Genomic DNA, 14,822 nt, shown 5'->3' with positions numbered 1-14,822 from the left:
TACCTGAAGCCCTCCTTGGCCTTTGTTTCAGGTTCAGGGCCCTCCTGAGTCCGGGGTGTATGCTGGGGCGTCCATAGCGGCCTCTCTTGTGCCTCGGTCTTCCCCCTCCCCCGCGTCTCCCTTTATTGCTTGGGAAGTTACAGGAAGCTCTGGGGGCATCAGGGGAGTCCCACTGAGGGACAAAGAGCTCGGGGGTTAAGTGGGGCTCCCTTCCTGCTGGCGTTTTAAGCATTTAACGTTGTGTCGATTTGTCCTTAAAGAGATCCGCTCGTGCTGTGCGCAGCTAACCTTACTCGCTTAAAGCTTTCCAGAATAGACAGTACATGCCCATGGCGCACAAACAGTGCAGGGAAGCCCTGTTACCAGCTCTGTGTGTGTGTGTGTGTGTGTGTGTGTGTGTGTGTGTGTGTGTCCATCCAGAGACATCCTATGTGTCTGTCTGTCCATCCAGAGAGAGACATCCTGTGTGTGGTCTGTGTGTCCGTCCATCCAGAGTCGTCTTCGGCAGACGCATTGAGCTCCTTCTTATTTCTGGTCAGCACAGGCAGGGATGACTCCTGGGGCCTCATGTTGGATCCAGGGTCTGGCTTTGTGGGCAGGTCCTCTCAGCTTGGGAGGCTCTTACCTGACCTCTCCCTCCTCTCACACAGGACTTCTCGTGTGGGTTTGCTGGGGGTCGGGGTGTGGGAGAGTTTAACCCTGGGCCTCTCTGACTGCAGACAGGCTGGGGCTCCAGGCATGGACACTGGAACAGACGCACATGGGTGGCCGTGGGATCCTAGAACTCCCTGAGGGAGGGTGGAGAGAAGGGGCACTTGCCCCTCCCCTGCTTCTAGAACAGACCTGTCCATGACTCAGTGAGGCCAGCCCAGGCAAGCCTCAGTCTCTGACTGGCCAAAGTCCACAATGGGTGTTTCACGTTCACTCTAGCTCCTAGCCCAGGTCTTTTTTTTTTTTTTTAAATTAATTAATTAATTAATTAATTATTGTCTGTGTTGGGTCTTCGTTGCCACGCGCAGGCTTTCTCTAGTTGTGGCGAACGGGAGCTACTCTTCGTTGTGGTGCGCGGGCTTCTCATTGCGGTGGCTTCTTTTGTTGCGGAGCACGGGCTCTAGGCGCGCGGGCTTCAGTAGTCGTGGCTCGCTGGCTCTAGAGCGCAGGCTCGGTAGTTGTGGCGCACAGGCTTAGTTGCTCCGCGGCACGTGGGATCTTCCCGGACGAGGGCTCGAACCCGTGTTCCCTGCATTGGCAGGAAGGGTCTTGACTGCAACTTCCTGAGTAGCTCCAAGAACTCCCACGACTGCTCAGCTAAGCCTCTCCCTAATTCCTGGACCACAGAAGCTGTGAGAAGCGATGAAGCGTTGTTGCTGTTCGGGGGTAGTCCGTTACCAAGCAATGGACAGCGACTACAGTACACGTTTTGCAGGGCAGCAGACCCCACAGAGGCTTAGGGTTGCTGGCCTTCTTCCGGTTCTCTGCATTACTGTCACCCCTCAAGCACAGGAGAGTGGTTCTGGGGCCTTGGGGAACCCCAGGAGCTGCATCTCCCAGAGCATACATAGATCTAGATTCTTCTAAGGGAAGGAGGCAGGGACTTCCCTGGTAGTCCAGTGGTTAAGACTCTGCACTTCCACTGCAGGGGGCCTTGGGTTCGATCCCTGGTCAGGGAACTAAGATCCCACGTGCCGTGCAGTGTGGCAAAACGATATAAATAAATAAACAAATAATTTTTTTTAAATGAGGGAGGCAAAGAAGGAGGGTCCTCAGCTTCAGCCTCTTTGGCCCGCCAGATGCCTTCTCTCCTCGTGTCACTCACATTCACCATCATGCTTCCAGCCCAGGCCCTCTCCTGAGCACCATGCCTACGCTTCCGACCACTTCTAACTACTTGTGCACCAGGGCTAAAACAACACTCTTAAACTGAAGTCATCCTCTACCCTCACAAAGCGAGTCCTCCTCCTATGATTCCTACTAAGGGCTTTCTACAGCACTGATGTGATGGCCTGTCTCCCCTATTTAAAAAAATCCGTACACACATTCACAGATTCATATATATACATACGTATGTATATATCCCGAAAGAAATACGCAAAAATGTTAACGGTGGTTATTCTTAGGTGGTTTTTAAATATATATTTTGTCCAGGTTTTCTTGTTAACTTCAGCAGGAGGGTGGTCTTAACCACTGAGTCTGCCTAAATTAAATTACCCCAGGAGTTGCTAGAAAGGAGATCCTGTCCCAAATTATGTGCAGCAATGACATATTGTTTCATAAGCACAAAAATTTTACTGTTTAAAAAGGTAAATACAGGGGCTTCCCTGGTGGTGCAGGGGTTGAGAGTCCGCCTGCCGATGCAGGGGACACGGGTTCGTGCCCCGGTCCGGGAAGATCCCACATGCCGCGGAGCGGCTGGGCCCGTGAGCCATGGCCACTGAGCCTGCGCGTCCGGAGCCTGTGCTCCGCAACGGGAGAGACCACAGCAGTGAGAGGCCACAGCAGTGAGAGGCCCGCGTACTGCAAAAAAAAAAGGTAAATACAGATGAGATGACTGCAAGGTAAAGCCCCAGCCCCCTACTAGGCCACCCAATACCAGTGTCCATTTCTGTGTCCTCTCACGCTTCCTCCTGCAAGTCCCCAAGATGCTCTCATGAGCCATGTGGCTGCCTCCTGGGCTGTGCTGGGAGAGCCAGCATGGGGTCCCACCTGTCCTTGCATGCTTGGGCCCCTGTCCCGGACACAGGGGTACGCGAGGTTTGCTGGATGAACAGGTGGAAGGCCTCACCCCATGTGTCATGGAAGTGAAGGGGTCCAAGGAGACCAGTGGATGACAGGGGTGTTGTTTTACTGCCTCTCTTCCCACCCACTCCCTGCGGACACCTCCACTCCCCACCTCCCTCCATCCCACCCAGGGCACAGGGTCCGTCACCCCATCCTCAGGGCCCTCAGCACGAACGCCCACTTTCCCAGCGCCAGCTTGGTGTCCTGTGCAGAGATGTCGCGGTGCCACACGGCTCGCACTGACCGCTCAGTCCAGGGGACAGCAGCACACACACCGCGTGGCCAGTCTGGGCCACCTCGTCAGCGCTCATGGTCTGCAGGCGCTGGCACAGCTCCTCGGGCGGCAGCCCATCCACCCTCACCCTCACCGTGTTCGTCTCTACGGTGGTGAGATCCACAGAGCAGACAGGGGATGCCAGTTCCTGAGCCCAGGTCCTGTGGTAAGTGGAGCCCGACCCCAGTACCCCACCACTATCCCTACCACTCCAGCCATGTCACCCCAGGAAAGGCAGAGGACAGCCCAACTGTAGTGGGAGGAAAAGAGGGAGTCTTATTCCTAACATGGGCAGGCTTGGCTCTGCTACTTTTCAGCTCCGTGACCTTGGACAAATCCGTTAACCTCTTGGGGTCTAGGTTTCCTCATCTGTAAAGTGGGGACATCGTGGGGTTGTTGTGAGGACTCAACCCAAGCTAAAGGCTACATTCTGCTGGATCCTGTAGAAAATTACTAACACCCGCTGGGTGCCCACTGGTCTAGGACCTGCACGGGTCGTGGCCTGGTCCCACCCCTGCTGGCTCAGCGGCTAACCTTCACCTTCTAGAGTTGGAAGGATGCACACCTGCTGGGGGTTTGGGCCCGGCTACAGGGGACCCCCAAGGCACACCCCTGGGGCCAAAGGGAAGTGGGGGGTGTCCAGGCACCTCTGGCAAACCTCTGGGCGTTCTGGTGGTCCTTCAGCAACACCTCCTCAGCATCAGTCAGTCCCACCAGGGCAGCTGCGGCCAGCACCCCCGCCTGGCACATCCCCCCACCCAGGGCTTTCTGGAGGCGCCAGGCTTCTTCAGTGAAGCCCTTGGGTCGCCCAACCAGGGCCCCCACTGGTGCGCCGAGGCCCTGGGGGAAGAGAGGAGAGTCCTGCCTGCCTGTCCATGGGTGTGCATCTCTGTCCTCGGGGCTCTGGAGGGGGCAAAAGGGACAGGGATGGGCGACACTGTGGCCTCATCAGGGGAGGGGGTTAGAGGGGCCCAGCGTGAGCAGCTGCCAACATAGGAGCTCGGGGACCCAACTCGGCCTCTTGCTGTGGGCATCTCTACCCTCCTGTTTCGGGGGCGGCCCAGCGGCTTCCCTACCTTGGAGAAACGGAGAGACACAGAATCACAGTGCTCCACGATGCGGGCAGGGGGCATGCACAGAGCCACCGCGGCATTCATCAACCGGGCCCCATCCAGGTGAACCTGGACCCCATAGCTCTGGGCCAGCAGGTGCACCTGGGGGTGAGAGGCAGGAGGGGTCAGAAGGCCAGGCTGGGGGGAGGGGCAGAGGGAGGATGGGTCTCCAGAAGATCACTGGAGGGTCACTGGGCTTGTGTCCTTGAGGAAGCATGAGGGGTTTGAGTCAGGAGAGCTGGCTGGTGACAAGCTTGGCCATCTGGCACCCGAGCAGTCACTCTGGGCCTGGGCCTGAGGCTGTCCTCTGTGAAAGGGGGTCGAGGATTAGGGTTTTCTTTCCTTCTTTTTTTCTTCTTGTTTTTTTTGGTGGTACGCGGGCCTCTCACTGCGTGGCCCCTCCTGTTGCGGAGCACAGGCTCCGGACGCGCAGGCCCAGCAGCCATGGCTCATGGGCCCAGCCGCTCTGTGGCATGTGGGATCCTCCTGGACCGGGGCACGAACCTGCATCCCCTGCACCGGCAGGTGGACTCTCAACCACTGCGCCACCAGGGAAGCCCGAGGATAAGGGTTTTATCTCCTGTTTATGGCGGGCTCACTGTGGGCCAAGCGATGAATGCCTCATCTTACTGAAGCCTCGCCGCAACCCTATTGGAAGGATGCCCTCAGTCCCGTTTCCCAGGTGAGGAATAGGTCTGGAGGGTTAGTTAGCGCTCAAGTTCTCGCAGGGGAGAGCGGCAGAGCCCAGCCCTCGCACCCTGGCCCTAAGACCGACCAAGGTGGTGCTGCTTGGGGACTCGCCTCCCTGAGGACTGGGTCTCTGCTCTTTGGAGAAAAGCTTGGGCACTGAGGCAATAATTCCCTTTGCATCTGCGCCTAGAACCACACCCATGTCTCCTACAGCAGTTCCGGCCACTGATGGGCACCCAGGCATGTATCAGAGGGGACTAAACCCCAGGAGAGGGGCCTGAGGGACAGAAAGCCAGCAGCTGGCTAGTGGTGGGGGCACAGTTGCGGGGCCAGGCTTGGCTGGCATAGGCACTCGATGGGGAGCACCCAGCCCCCTGAGCTGCTGTGGGCGTCCTCCAGGCAAATGAGCTCACAGACGGGGTGGGAGCGGCTCCCAAGGCTCCGTGCAACCAGCCCCTCCAGCTCAGCCAGGTCCAGGGTGCCATGGGGCAGGTCTGGGAGGGGGTGGGAGTGCGCCCCAGCGATCTGCAGGTGTGGGCGTGCAAAGGATGAGGTCCAGGGGTCCAGCAGCACCTCCTACCCCTGTCCTGTCTACTCCTCCCCAGCTCTGGGCCGTGAAGCCTTCCCCCTGTGCTGTGGACGTGGGCATAGACATCCCAGCTAAGGGTGGGGGAGGACTGAAGGCACCATGTTTGCTTGAGAGGCTGCAGTCCCTCCTCCCTAAGCGCCCAGTGCTCTGGGTTCCCACTAGGGGGCAGCAGGGTTACAAGCACAGCCAGCAAACCGACTGGCCTGAGCCGAGCCCGCCCCTGTGTGGTCAACCTGGGAATGGCTCTCCTTACTGCCTTCCCTGGAGAGGCCACCATTTCTCCCTCTGCAGGTCCCAACTTGGTGCCTGGGAGGCAGGTTCTCACCCCACGTGCTGAGCATCCTGTGTTGGCCCCGGGCGAGCGGTGCTGGGCCCTTACCTGAGCCACCCCGCCCTGCGCCTGGACGTGGAGGTGGCACTCCTGCCCAAGGAGGAGCGGGGAGCCCCGGCACTGGCAGTGATACATCACTAAGGTAGATGGGGTGGGGGACAGCGTTGGCACCCAGTCCCATGGGGCCCATCTGTCCCCAACCAGCTCAGCCGGACTGACCCCCACGGCCACAGCTAGCTCCCAAGTGCCTTATGCCAATTAGGAAAGAGCGCCCCTTCAAGACACCTTCCTGCCATGTGCTGGAAAACCATCCCACTAAGTCCACAAGTCTAAGATGGTGACCCTGTGGATCACTGGGCGCTGCACACCCTACACCCCTGTGCCCTGCAGCCCACCTGCAGGGGTATCTCCTGCGTGGGGAAGCCAGCCACGATGCTGCTGTTTGGGGAATAAGCAGCCCAGGGCACGGGCACCAGTCAGGCCCTAGCAGGAAACAGAGGGCACACGCACCCTGGGAATCCGGAGTATTTGATAAAGGGGCAATTTACAAAGGTGTGGCAGCATGCTGGGAAGTCACGAAGTTCAGTGCAGGACCCCCAGGCAGGAAAGGGTGAGAGGAGGGTGTGGTTACAGGTTCCAGATGGCCCAGAGCCCCACTGACATTGTCACAGCCCCCAGCACAAAAGGGAGAAGCAATGGAGGGAGGGCCTGGAGGGCAAATGGAAGTCGCCCCGCGCTCACCAGAGATGAGGTTGGCCATGGTGTTTGTGGGCATGAACAGGGTTCGCTCCACCCCGAGCAGTTCCGCAGCCGTGGCCTGAAGCTCTGAGGTGGGAAGGGATGGGGGCGTGGCGGGGGGGGGGGGAGCAATCAACAATGGCACTTTTCAAATTCCTCTCTTTGCCGACCCCATGAGCCCTTTGTCCGGATGAGGGCATCTTGCCCAAGGCTGTGGTGAGTACCCAAGCAGGACGCTGGCCCTGGTCTGCCAGCTGCAGCCTGTGGTCTTGGTGGCTGCACATCTGGGTCCAGGGGCCCCTCAGTCGACCCTCTGTGCCCCGCCTCCTCCTGGGCCATGTTCTCCCCACACACACTGAAACCCTGTGGTTTGAACCCTCCTGTCCCACCCAGACCTCACACCTGTCTCACTTCCTTTCCCATCAGTCCCTTGCAGGTGGGGCCCTGCGGTTTCTCTGCTGACTTCCTCTCCCAGAACAGAAGGACTGGAGGAGACTCTGGGGGGATGGAGGGGGCGGGACTTCCGGCTCCGGCTTTAAAGCTCACTGTGGCTTCCCTCTGCCTGTGGCATACAGTATGAAGCCTTTGCCGTGACATTCAAGACCGGGGGGATCTGCCTTCTGCCTCCCCTCCAGGGACAGGAATGCTCTCCTGCACACCCACTCCAGCCCCATTCCCCATCCATATCCCAGACACCTTTTGCACCACTCTGCTTCTGCTTCTGCAGTTCCCCTGCCCGGTGAGCCAGCACTCCCTTCCCTGCCCAGAGTTGGGGGTGGAGCACTTCACTCATCTTTTAAGAGGTTCCTCCACAAAGTCTCCATTTCCTGTGAGTCCCATGTCCCCACCTGCCAGTCCCCAAGGCACTCTCTGTGGATGCACGTTAACCCCAGCACCTCCCTCACCTCAGTGGGGGTGACTGTCTATGCATCAGGTGGCCTGCTGAGCAGTGGGTCAGCATCTTTGAAGTTCCAGGCAAAAGTGGGTGTCTGCTGGATGCATGATCAGCCCCATCACCACCTGACCCCACATCCAGGCCCTCAGGGCTCAAGTGGTAACCCTCAGGCTTGCCCCTGGCACAGCTGACGGTCCTACACACTCCAGCAATAGCAATGGTTCACTAAGGCAGCAACTCTCAACCCAGGGTGGTGGCACCAGTCACCATCTTGAAAACACTCCCTAGGTTTTTAGAACCCACTCCTGGGGGGCGGGGGGATGCAGCCTGTGGAGAATCCCCTTTTCTAGGTGGGTTTTCTCTTTGTCTTCATGTGGGAGGGTGGTGGGTGCAGGACAATAGCTAACGGTGCTAGAGTGAGAAGACCTGGGTTCAAGTCCTGTTTTGCCATTTATTCGGTATGGGAACTTGAGTGCCTGGCTCAGCTGCTCGGAGCCCTCCTCTGCAAGATGAGATAACACCCATCTCATCGGGCAGTGGGGCCACACTTTAATGAGCACACAAGTCACCCGGCGATCCTGTTTTAACTTGCAGATTCTGGCTCAGGAGGTCCGGTGTGGGGCCCGAGAATCTACATTTCTAACAGGCTCTCGAGTGATGCGTCAGACTGAGCCGCAAGGACGCCAAGCGCAATGCCTAGCCTGCAGCTGAGCCGCCACCCCGGGTCCCGGGCCACCTCTCCCCCCGCCAGCACCATGGACAGCGCACTGGGGTCGCCGCGAGGACCCCCGGCCCCGGCCTGCACGCCGGGCTCACCGCGGACGGTGGGGTCCTCGCCGTAGTCGTCGTCCCCCACAACCGCCTCGGCCATGGAGCGCCTCATGGCCGGCCCGGGCTTGGTAACCGTGTCGCTGCGCAGGTCCACCACGTGCGTCGGGATCCCCGCCTGGCTCCCAGATCCCCGCGCCCAGAGGGCCCCCTGCTGCTGGGTCGCAGCCCGGGCCAGTCTGCGGAGCATGGCGGGGGCAGCGCTCGGCTCCCCCGCCCCGACCTCCCCGGCGGAGGCGACCGGGAGCGGCGGGATCCGAGCAGCAGGACTTCCCGAAATTCGGCCGCGGCCGACCGTGGCTGGCGGGACGGCTCCGCGGCACGCTGGGAGTTGTAGTTCGGCCTTCGTCACGGCCGGCACCGCGCAAGTCCGGGAGAGGGCCCCCGCGGCATGCTGGGAGTTGTAGTACGACCTTCGTCGCGGTCTGCGACGCGCGAACCAGGGATGAGGGAAAGGAAGGGTTCTGCTTACCCAAGAAGAAACCGAAACCAGGCAAGTTTTTATAGAGCAGACGCTCATGTGCTTCTTACCGTGTGCCCCGCACTGTCCCAGGCACTTTACAAGTGTGAACGCAGTAAAGTCTCTAAACAGCTCTTAGGAGACAAGTATTCGTTTCATCACGTTTTACAGATGGGGAAACTGAGACACACAGAGCTAATGAACTTGGCGAGGAGCGTCCAGCTCTGAACCACTGTGTTACGTTGCCCCTAAAAACTAGCTTCCCGTTATCTACTTTTTTCAGTACAGGTTTATTGAGCACCCACTGGTGTCAGGCATCGCCTAGGTACCAGGCAGAGGGACACAAAGATGGTGCAACGCATCTGAGCGTCCGACTTCAGATGGAGGTGGAATTAGAGGGGTGCATGGAGAGCCCCCTCCTCCATACCCCCGGCCCTTGACGGGTGGGCTGCCTCCACCCAGGGCCATGCGAGGTAGTGGTAAAAGGACCCGACTGACTCAAATCCCAACTTACCAGGTGTGCGGCTTTGGACAACTCAGTTAACCCCTCCGTGCCTCAGTCTCCTTAAATGCAAAATGTGCTGTTGAGGATTTGATGACTTAAGGCTTCTCATGCTGACCCTGGTGCCTGGCTGGTAGTGAGTACTATGTATGCGTGCTTGCTCTCCTACTGCTGCTGCTCTATCATGGTTACTGGTCACAGTCCAGGGCCCTGGGCCTTCGTGCTGCTGTGGGGTGCAGCCTGACAGCCTGGACTGGGCCTCCTGCAGGGTGACCTTCCCTCACTCAGGGAGGACAGGCCTCCCTCTGAGTGCCCAGCCCCACTCAGCAGCTCCCCTTCCCAGAGTGTGGGCCACAGATGTCTCTTCCTCACGGGAGGAAGTCGGTCCTGAGGGGCTGAAGGTCACCAGATCAGGGCACCCCTCAGCAAAGAGGACTCTCAGACACTGACCTTCATCGGACTTCTGCCATGTGTCTGCTCCGGGTTGGGTCTGGGGATAGAGGAGAGCAAAGCAGCCTGCCCTTGGAGGTCAGGTCCTCGGGATGGGGACAGGATGCTGCCTGTTGGTGCTGGGAGAAGCTGCATTGGACCTGGCTGAGGCATCAGGGCAGGCTTCCTGGAGGAAGCAGTGATTGGGCTGAGCTTTGAAGACATTAAGGTGTTAATCAGACAAAGGCAGAGGGGAGAGTGTTCTGGGCAGAGAGAACAGCATGGGCAAAGGATTGGGGTAGGAGGAGCATTGGGGTAGGAGGCAGCTGGAACGTTTGAGGCCCTGAAGGAGAAGGGAGCAGGGGTGGAGATGGGGCCCAACAACTGGAGCTCTCCACCTCTCCCCCTGTGCCTGCAGAGCCATCCCGAAAGGGTGGAAATTGCAAGTCCCCAGAGGGTCTGGGGCCCCAATGAAAGGCTCACTATGCCCAAACCCCGCCCCCCTTCCTCCCGCCAGCGCCAGTGCCCTCCGGCCCTGACCCTCAATCTCCACCGAATTCCGGGCCCTTAGAAAACAAGCCCCTTATCTCAGTGTCTGGCTCCAACCCTTCTGCTGGGAAGTGGGGGGAGGGGAGCAGAGGCCTCTGTGGGAAGGAAGGGAGGGACTGGGGCAGTGATGGTGGCTCCCAGGGGAGCAGGGAGAAGGGGGCAAACAGCTGGATCCCCAGGCACCTCCCAGCCATGGCAGAACCACAGAGTGACCTTATGTTTGCAGTCACTTCACAGTTTGCCAAGCCTTCCCACCTACAGCCTCCCAGCTAATCTTCACAGCAACCTCGCGGGAGGGGGGCTGGGCAGGGGGCTACCTGCCATTTTTGGGGGCTACCCAAGAATGCCACCAAGGTGACACAGCTGGTCACCAAACTGGGCCTTCCTCCTCCCATAGCAGAGCTGTTTCCCCAGAGAGTGGGCTGTTCCTGGGGAAGGCTGGGCCCAGCAGAGATTGCTTCTGCCAGGTGGCTGCTTATCACCTCCTATCTTGTCCCAGGGCACCTGGCCACCCCCACCTCGCCTAGTGGTGGCTTCCAGTGCGGGGGGGGGGGGGGGGGGGGGGGGGGGGGGGGGGGGGGGGAGCAGAAAGCGCAGGCTATCAGGGGAGAAGTGGGGGGGCTCTCCCTGGGCCAGTGAGGTCTGTTTCTGAGGTCTTATCAAGGGGGGAGACCCTCTGAACAAGGCTTGGTCTCAGGGGGTTGTGTAGGCACATGCACGTGTGTGAATGTGTCTATGTATGTATGTGTACATGTATACGTGTATAAGTTTGTGTGCACGTGCATGTTGATATGTCCACGCATGTATGCATGTACAGGTATGCATTTACATGTGCACACACATAGGAGCATATGTAACTGTGTGTATAAGTATTTGTTATGTAAGTGTATAGGCACACCTCAGAGATGTTGCAGGTTGGGTTCCAGACCATTGCTATAAAGTGAGTATCACAATAAAGTGGGTCACACAAATTTTTTGGTTTCTCAGGGCGTATAAAAGTTATGCTTACACTACACTGTAGTCTTTTAAGTGTGCAATAGCAGCTCCGTGGGAGGCGGGTGCACACTGGAGGTGGCTGGCTGCTGGGATGGCAGATGAAGAAGACCCCACCTTTGAGGAGGAAAATGAAGAAATTGGAGGAGGTGCAGAAGGTGGACAGGGTAAAAGGAAGAGACTTTTTTCTAAAGAATTACGGTGTATGGTGTATGGGTTTGGGGATGATCAGAATCCTTATACTGAGTCAGTAGATGTTCTTGAAGACCTTGTCATAGAGTTCGTCACCGAAATGACTCACAAGGCAATGTCGATTGGAAGACAAGGTCGGGTACAAGTTGAAGATATCATCTTCTTGACGCGAAAGGACCCAGGAAAGTTTGCTAGGGTTAAAGACTTGTTTACTATGAATGAAGAGCTGAAACGAGCTAGAAAAGCATTTGATGAAGCAAACTATGACTATGGATCTTGACACCTTTTGTACTTTCTGCAGCTTCATTATTTTCTGGGGAAATCATATTTAATAACTATATTTTCCACAGTAAGGTTCTGATATCTAGCCATGTGAATGAAAGATAGAGAACCACAAAGTTTTCAGTCTCTATTTTCATGTCTTCAATTTTAGAGTGATATTTGAGCCTTTAATTGCCTGCGATTATATTACCATACTTTGAATTACTTACTGGATTTTAGTGACCACATGTAAGTCAAAGTACCTTGCAAACCATTCAGTTCCTTCTGACTTTTGACCGTCTAAATGATGAATTAATATTTATGTTTTAAGGGTACTTGTGCCATTGTAGGCTGTACTGTAGCTGTTTAATATGTGAAATCTAAATGGTACCTTTGATAGCTAAGACGTGTTTCATGTATTCTAAAGTTTTTAGATTACAGTAGTCTTAAGTTATTAAAAGATAGTGAACTGGTTTGTGTTTCTTTTAAGGAGAAAATGATAGAAAATACAACCTTTTTTTAGGAGTGTTTATTTGTCTTAAGATAATTTGTTTTAATACTCTTTTCTTTAGATAACAAGAGTGATTTTTTTAATTTTAATTTTTTATTTTTTAAGAAACTAAAAGTTCCCTATGAATACTTTTGTGTTGGAAGACCTATTTGATTTAAAATCTTTGGGGCTTATACTATTTGTCAGGTTTTAAGAGAACTCATTTTCCCAGGTCAAATTAAAGCTTCTAAAAATAAGTGCTTTCAAAATTACAGACCAGTATCACTGATGAATATAGATGCAAAAATCCTCAACAAAATACTAGCAAACAGAATCCAACAACACATTAAAAGGATCATACGCCATGATCAAGTGGGATTTATCCCAGGGATGCAAGGATTCTTCAATATATGCAAATCAATCAATGTGATACACCATATTAACAAATTGAAGAAGAAAAACCATATGATCATCTCAAAAGATGCAGAAAAAGCTTTTGACAAAATTCAACACCCATTTATGATAAAAACTCTCCAGAAAGTGGGCATAGAGGGAACCTACCTCAACATAATAAAGGCCATATACGACAAACCCACAGCAAACATCATTCTCAATGGTGAAAAACTGAAAGCATTACCTCTAAGATCAGGAACACGACAAGGATGTCGACTCTCACCGCTATTATTCAACATAGTTTTGGAAGTCCTAGCCTCGGCAGTCAGAGAAGAAAAAGAAATAAAAGGACTACAAATTGGAAAAGAAGAAGTAAAAGTGTCACTGTCTGCAGATGACATGATACTATACATAGAGAATCCTAAAGATGCCACCAGAAAACTACTAGAGCTAATCAATGAATTTGGTAAAGTTGCAGGATACAAAATGAATGCACAGAAATCTCTTGCATTCCTATACGCTAAAGATGAAAACACTCCCATTTACCATGGCAACAAAAAGAATAAAATACCTAGGAATAAACCTACCTAGGGAGACAAAAGATCTGTATGCAGAAAACTATAAGACACTGATGAAAGACATTAAAGATGATACAAACAGATGGAGAGATATACCATGTTCTTGGATTGGAAGAATCAATATTGTGAAAATGACTGTACTACCCAAAGCAATCTACAGATTCAATGCAATCCCTATCAAATTGCCAATGGCATTTTTTACGGAACTAGAACAAAAAATCTTAAAATTTGTATGGAGACACAAAAGACCCCGAAAAGCCAAAGCAGTCTTGAGGGAAAAAAACGGAGCTGGAGGAATCAGACTCCCTGACTTCAGAGTATAATACAAAGCTACAGTAATCAAGACAGTATGGTACTGGCACAAAAACAGAAACATAGATCAATGGAACAAGATAGAAAGCCCAGAGGTAAACCCACGCACCTATGGTCAACTAATCTATGACAAAGGAGGCAAGGATACACAATGGAGAAAAGACAGTCTCTTCAATAAGTGGTGCTGGGAAAACTGGACAGCTACATGTAAAAGAATGAAATTAGAACACTCCCTAACACCATACACAAAAATAAACTCAAAATGGATTAGAGACCTAAATGTAAGACCGGACACTATAAAACTCTTAGAGGAAAACATAGGAAGAACACTCTTTGACATAAATCACAGCAAGATCTTTTTTGATCCTCCTCCTAGAGTAATGGAAATAAAAACAAAAATAAACAAATGGGACCTAATGAAACTTCAAAGCTTTTGCACAGCAAAGGAAACCACAAACAAGACAAAAAGACAACCCTCAGAATGCGAGAAAATATTTGCAAATGAATCAACGGACAAAGGATTAATCTCCAAAATATATAAACAGCTCATGCAGCTCAATATTAAAAAAGCAAACAACCCAATCCAAAAATGGGCAGAAGACCTAAATAGACATTTCTCCAAAGAAGACATACAGATGGCCAAGAAGCACATGAAAAGCTGCTCAACATCACTAATTATTAGAGAAATGCAAATCAAAACTACAATGAGGTATCACCTCACACCAGTTAGAATGGGCTTCATCAGACAATCTACAAACAACAAATGCTGGAGAGGGTGTGGAGAAAAGGGAACCCTCTTGCACTGTTTGTGGGAATGTAAATTGATACAGCCACTATGGAGAACAGTATGGAGGTTCCTTAAAAAACTAAAAATAGAATTACCATATGATCCAGCAATTCCACTACTGGACATATACCCAGAGGAAACCACAATTCAAAAAGACACATGCACCCCAATGTTCATTGCAGCACTGTTTTCAATAGTCAGGTCATGGAAGCAACCTAAATGCCCATCGACAGACGAATGGATAAAGAAGATGTGGTACATATATGCAATGGAATATTACTCAGCCATAAAAAGGAACGAAATTGGGTCATTTGTTGAGACGTGGATGGATCTAGAGACTGTCATACAGAGTGAAGTAAGAAAGAGAAAAATAAATATCGTATATTAATGCATGTATGTGGAACCTAGAAAAATGGTACAGATGAACCGGTTTGCAGGGCAGAAATTGAGACACAGATGTAGAGAACAAACGTATGGACACCAACAGGGGAAAGCCGCGGGTGTGTGGGGTGATGGTGTGATGAATTGGGCGATTGGGATTGACATGTATACACTGATGTGTATAAAATTGATGACTAATAAGAACCTGCTGTATAAAAAAATAAATTAAGTAAAATTCAAAATTATAAAAAAAAAAAAAA

The 14,822-nt window shown here is 53.3% G+C and overlaps 1 protein-coding gene and 1 pseudogene across 1 annotated transcript; one reads left to right on the top strand and one right to left on the bottom strand.

The window, feature by feature from the left end:
- Nucleotides 1-2,922: 2,922 nt before the first annotated feature.
- Nucleotides 2,923-8,490, bottom strand: LOC114889528 (probable low-specificity L-threonine aldolase 2). The gene is given in 9 exon segments (XM_029212887.1): nt 2,923-3,038; nt 3,041-3,208; nt 3,700-3,892; nt 4,129-4,266; nt 4,966-4,976; nt 5,205-5,379; nt 5,823-5,911; nt 6,516-6,599; nt 8,224-8,490. Coding segments are annotated over 9 exon segments (1,176 nt in total). The 5' UTR covers nt 8,426-8,490.
- Nucleotides 8,491-11,221: 2,731 nt separating this feature from the next.
- Nucleotides 11,222-11,640, top strand: LOC114888593 (annotated as a pseudogene).
- The last annotated feature ends 3,182 nt before the right edge of the window (nt 11,641-14,822 follow it).

This window comes from Monodon monoceros, unplaced genomic scaffold, assembly GCF_005190385.1.
Source record: "Monodon monoceros isolate NGI ecotype Baffin Bay Population unplaced genomic scaffold, NGI_Narwhal_1 Super_Scaffold_9, whole genome shotgun sequence".
Taxonomy (NCBI): domain Eukaryota; kingdom Metazoa; phylum Chordata; class Mammalia; order Artiodactyla; family Monodontidae; genus Monodon; species Monodon monoceros.
Note: the sequence above shows the minus strand (reverse complement) of the source record. Positions and strands in the feature narration are given on the sequence as shown.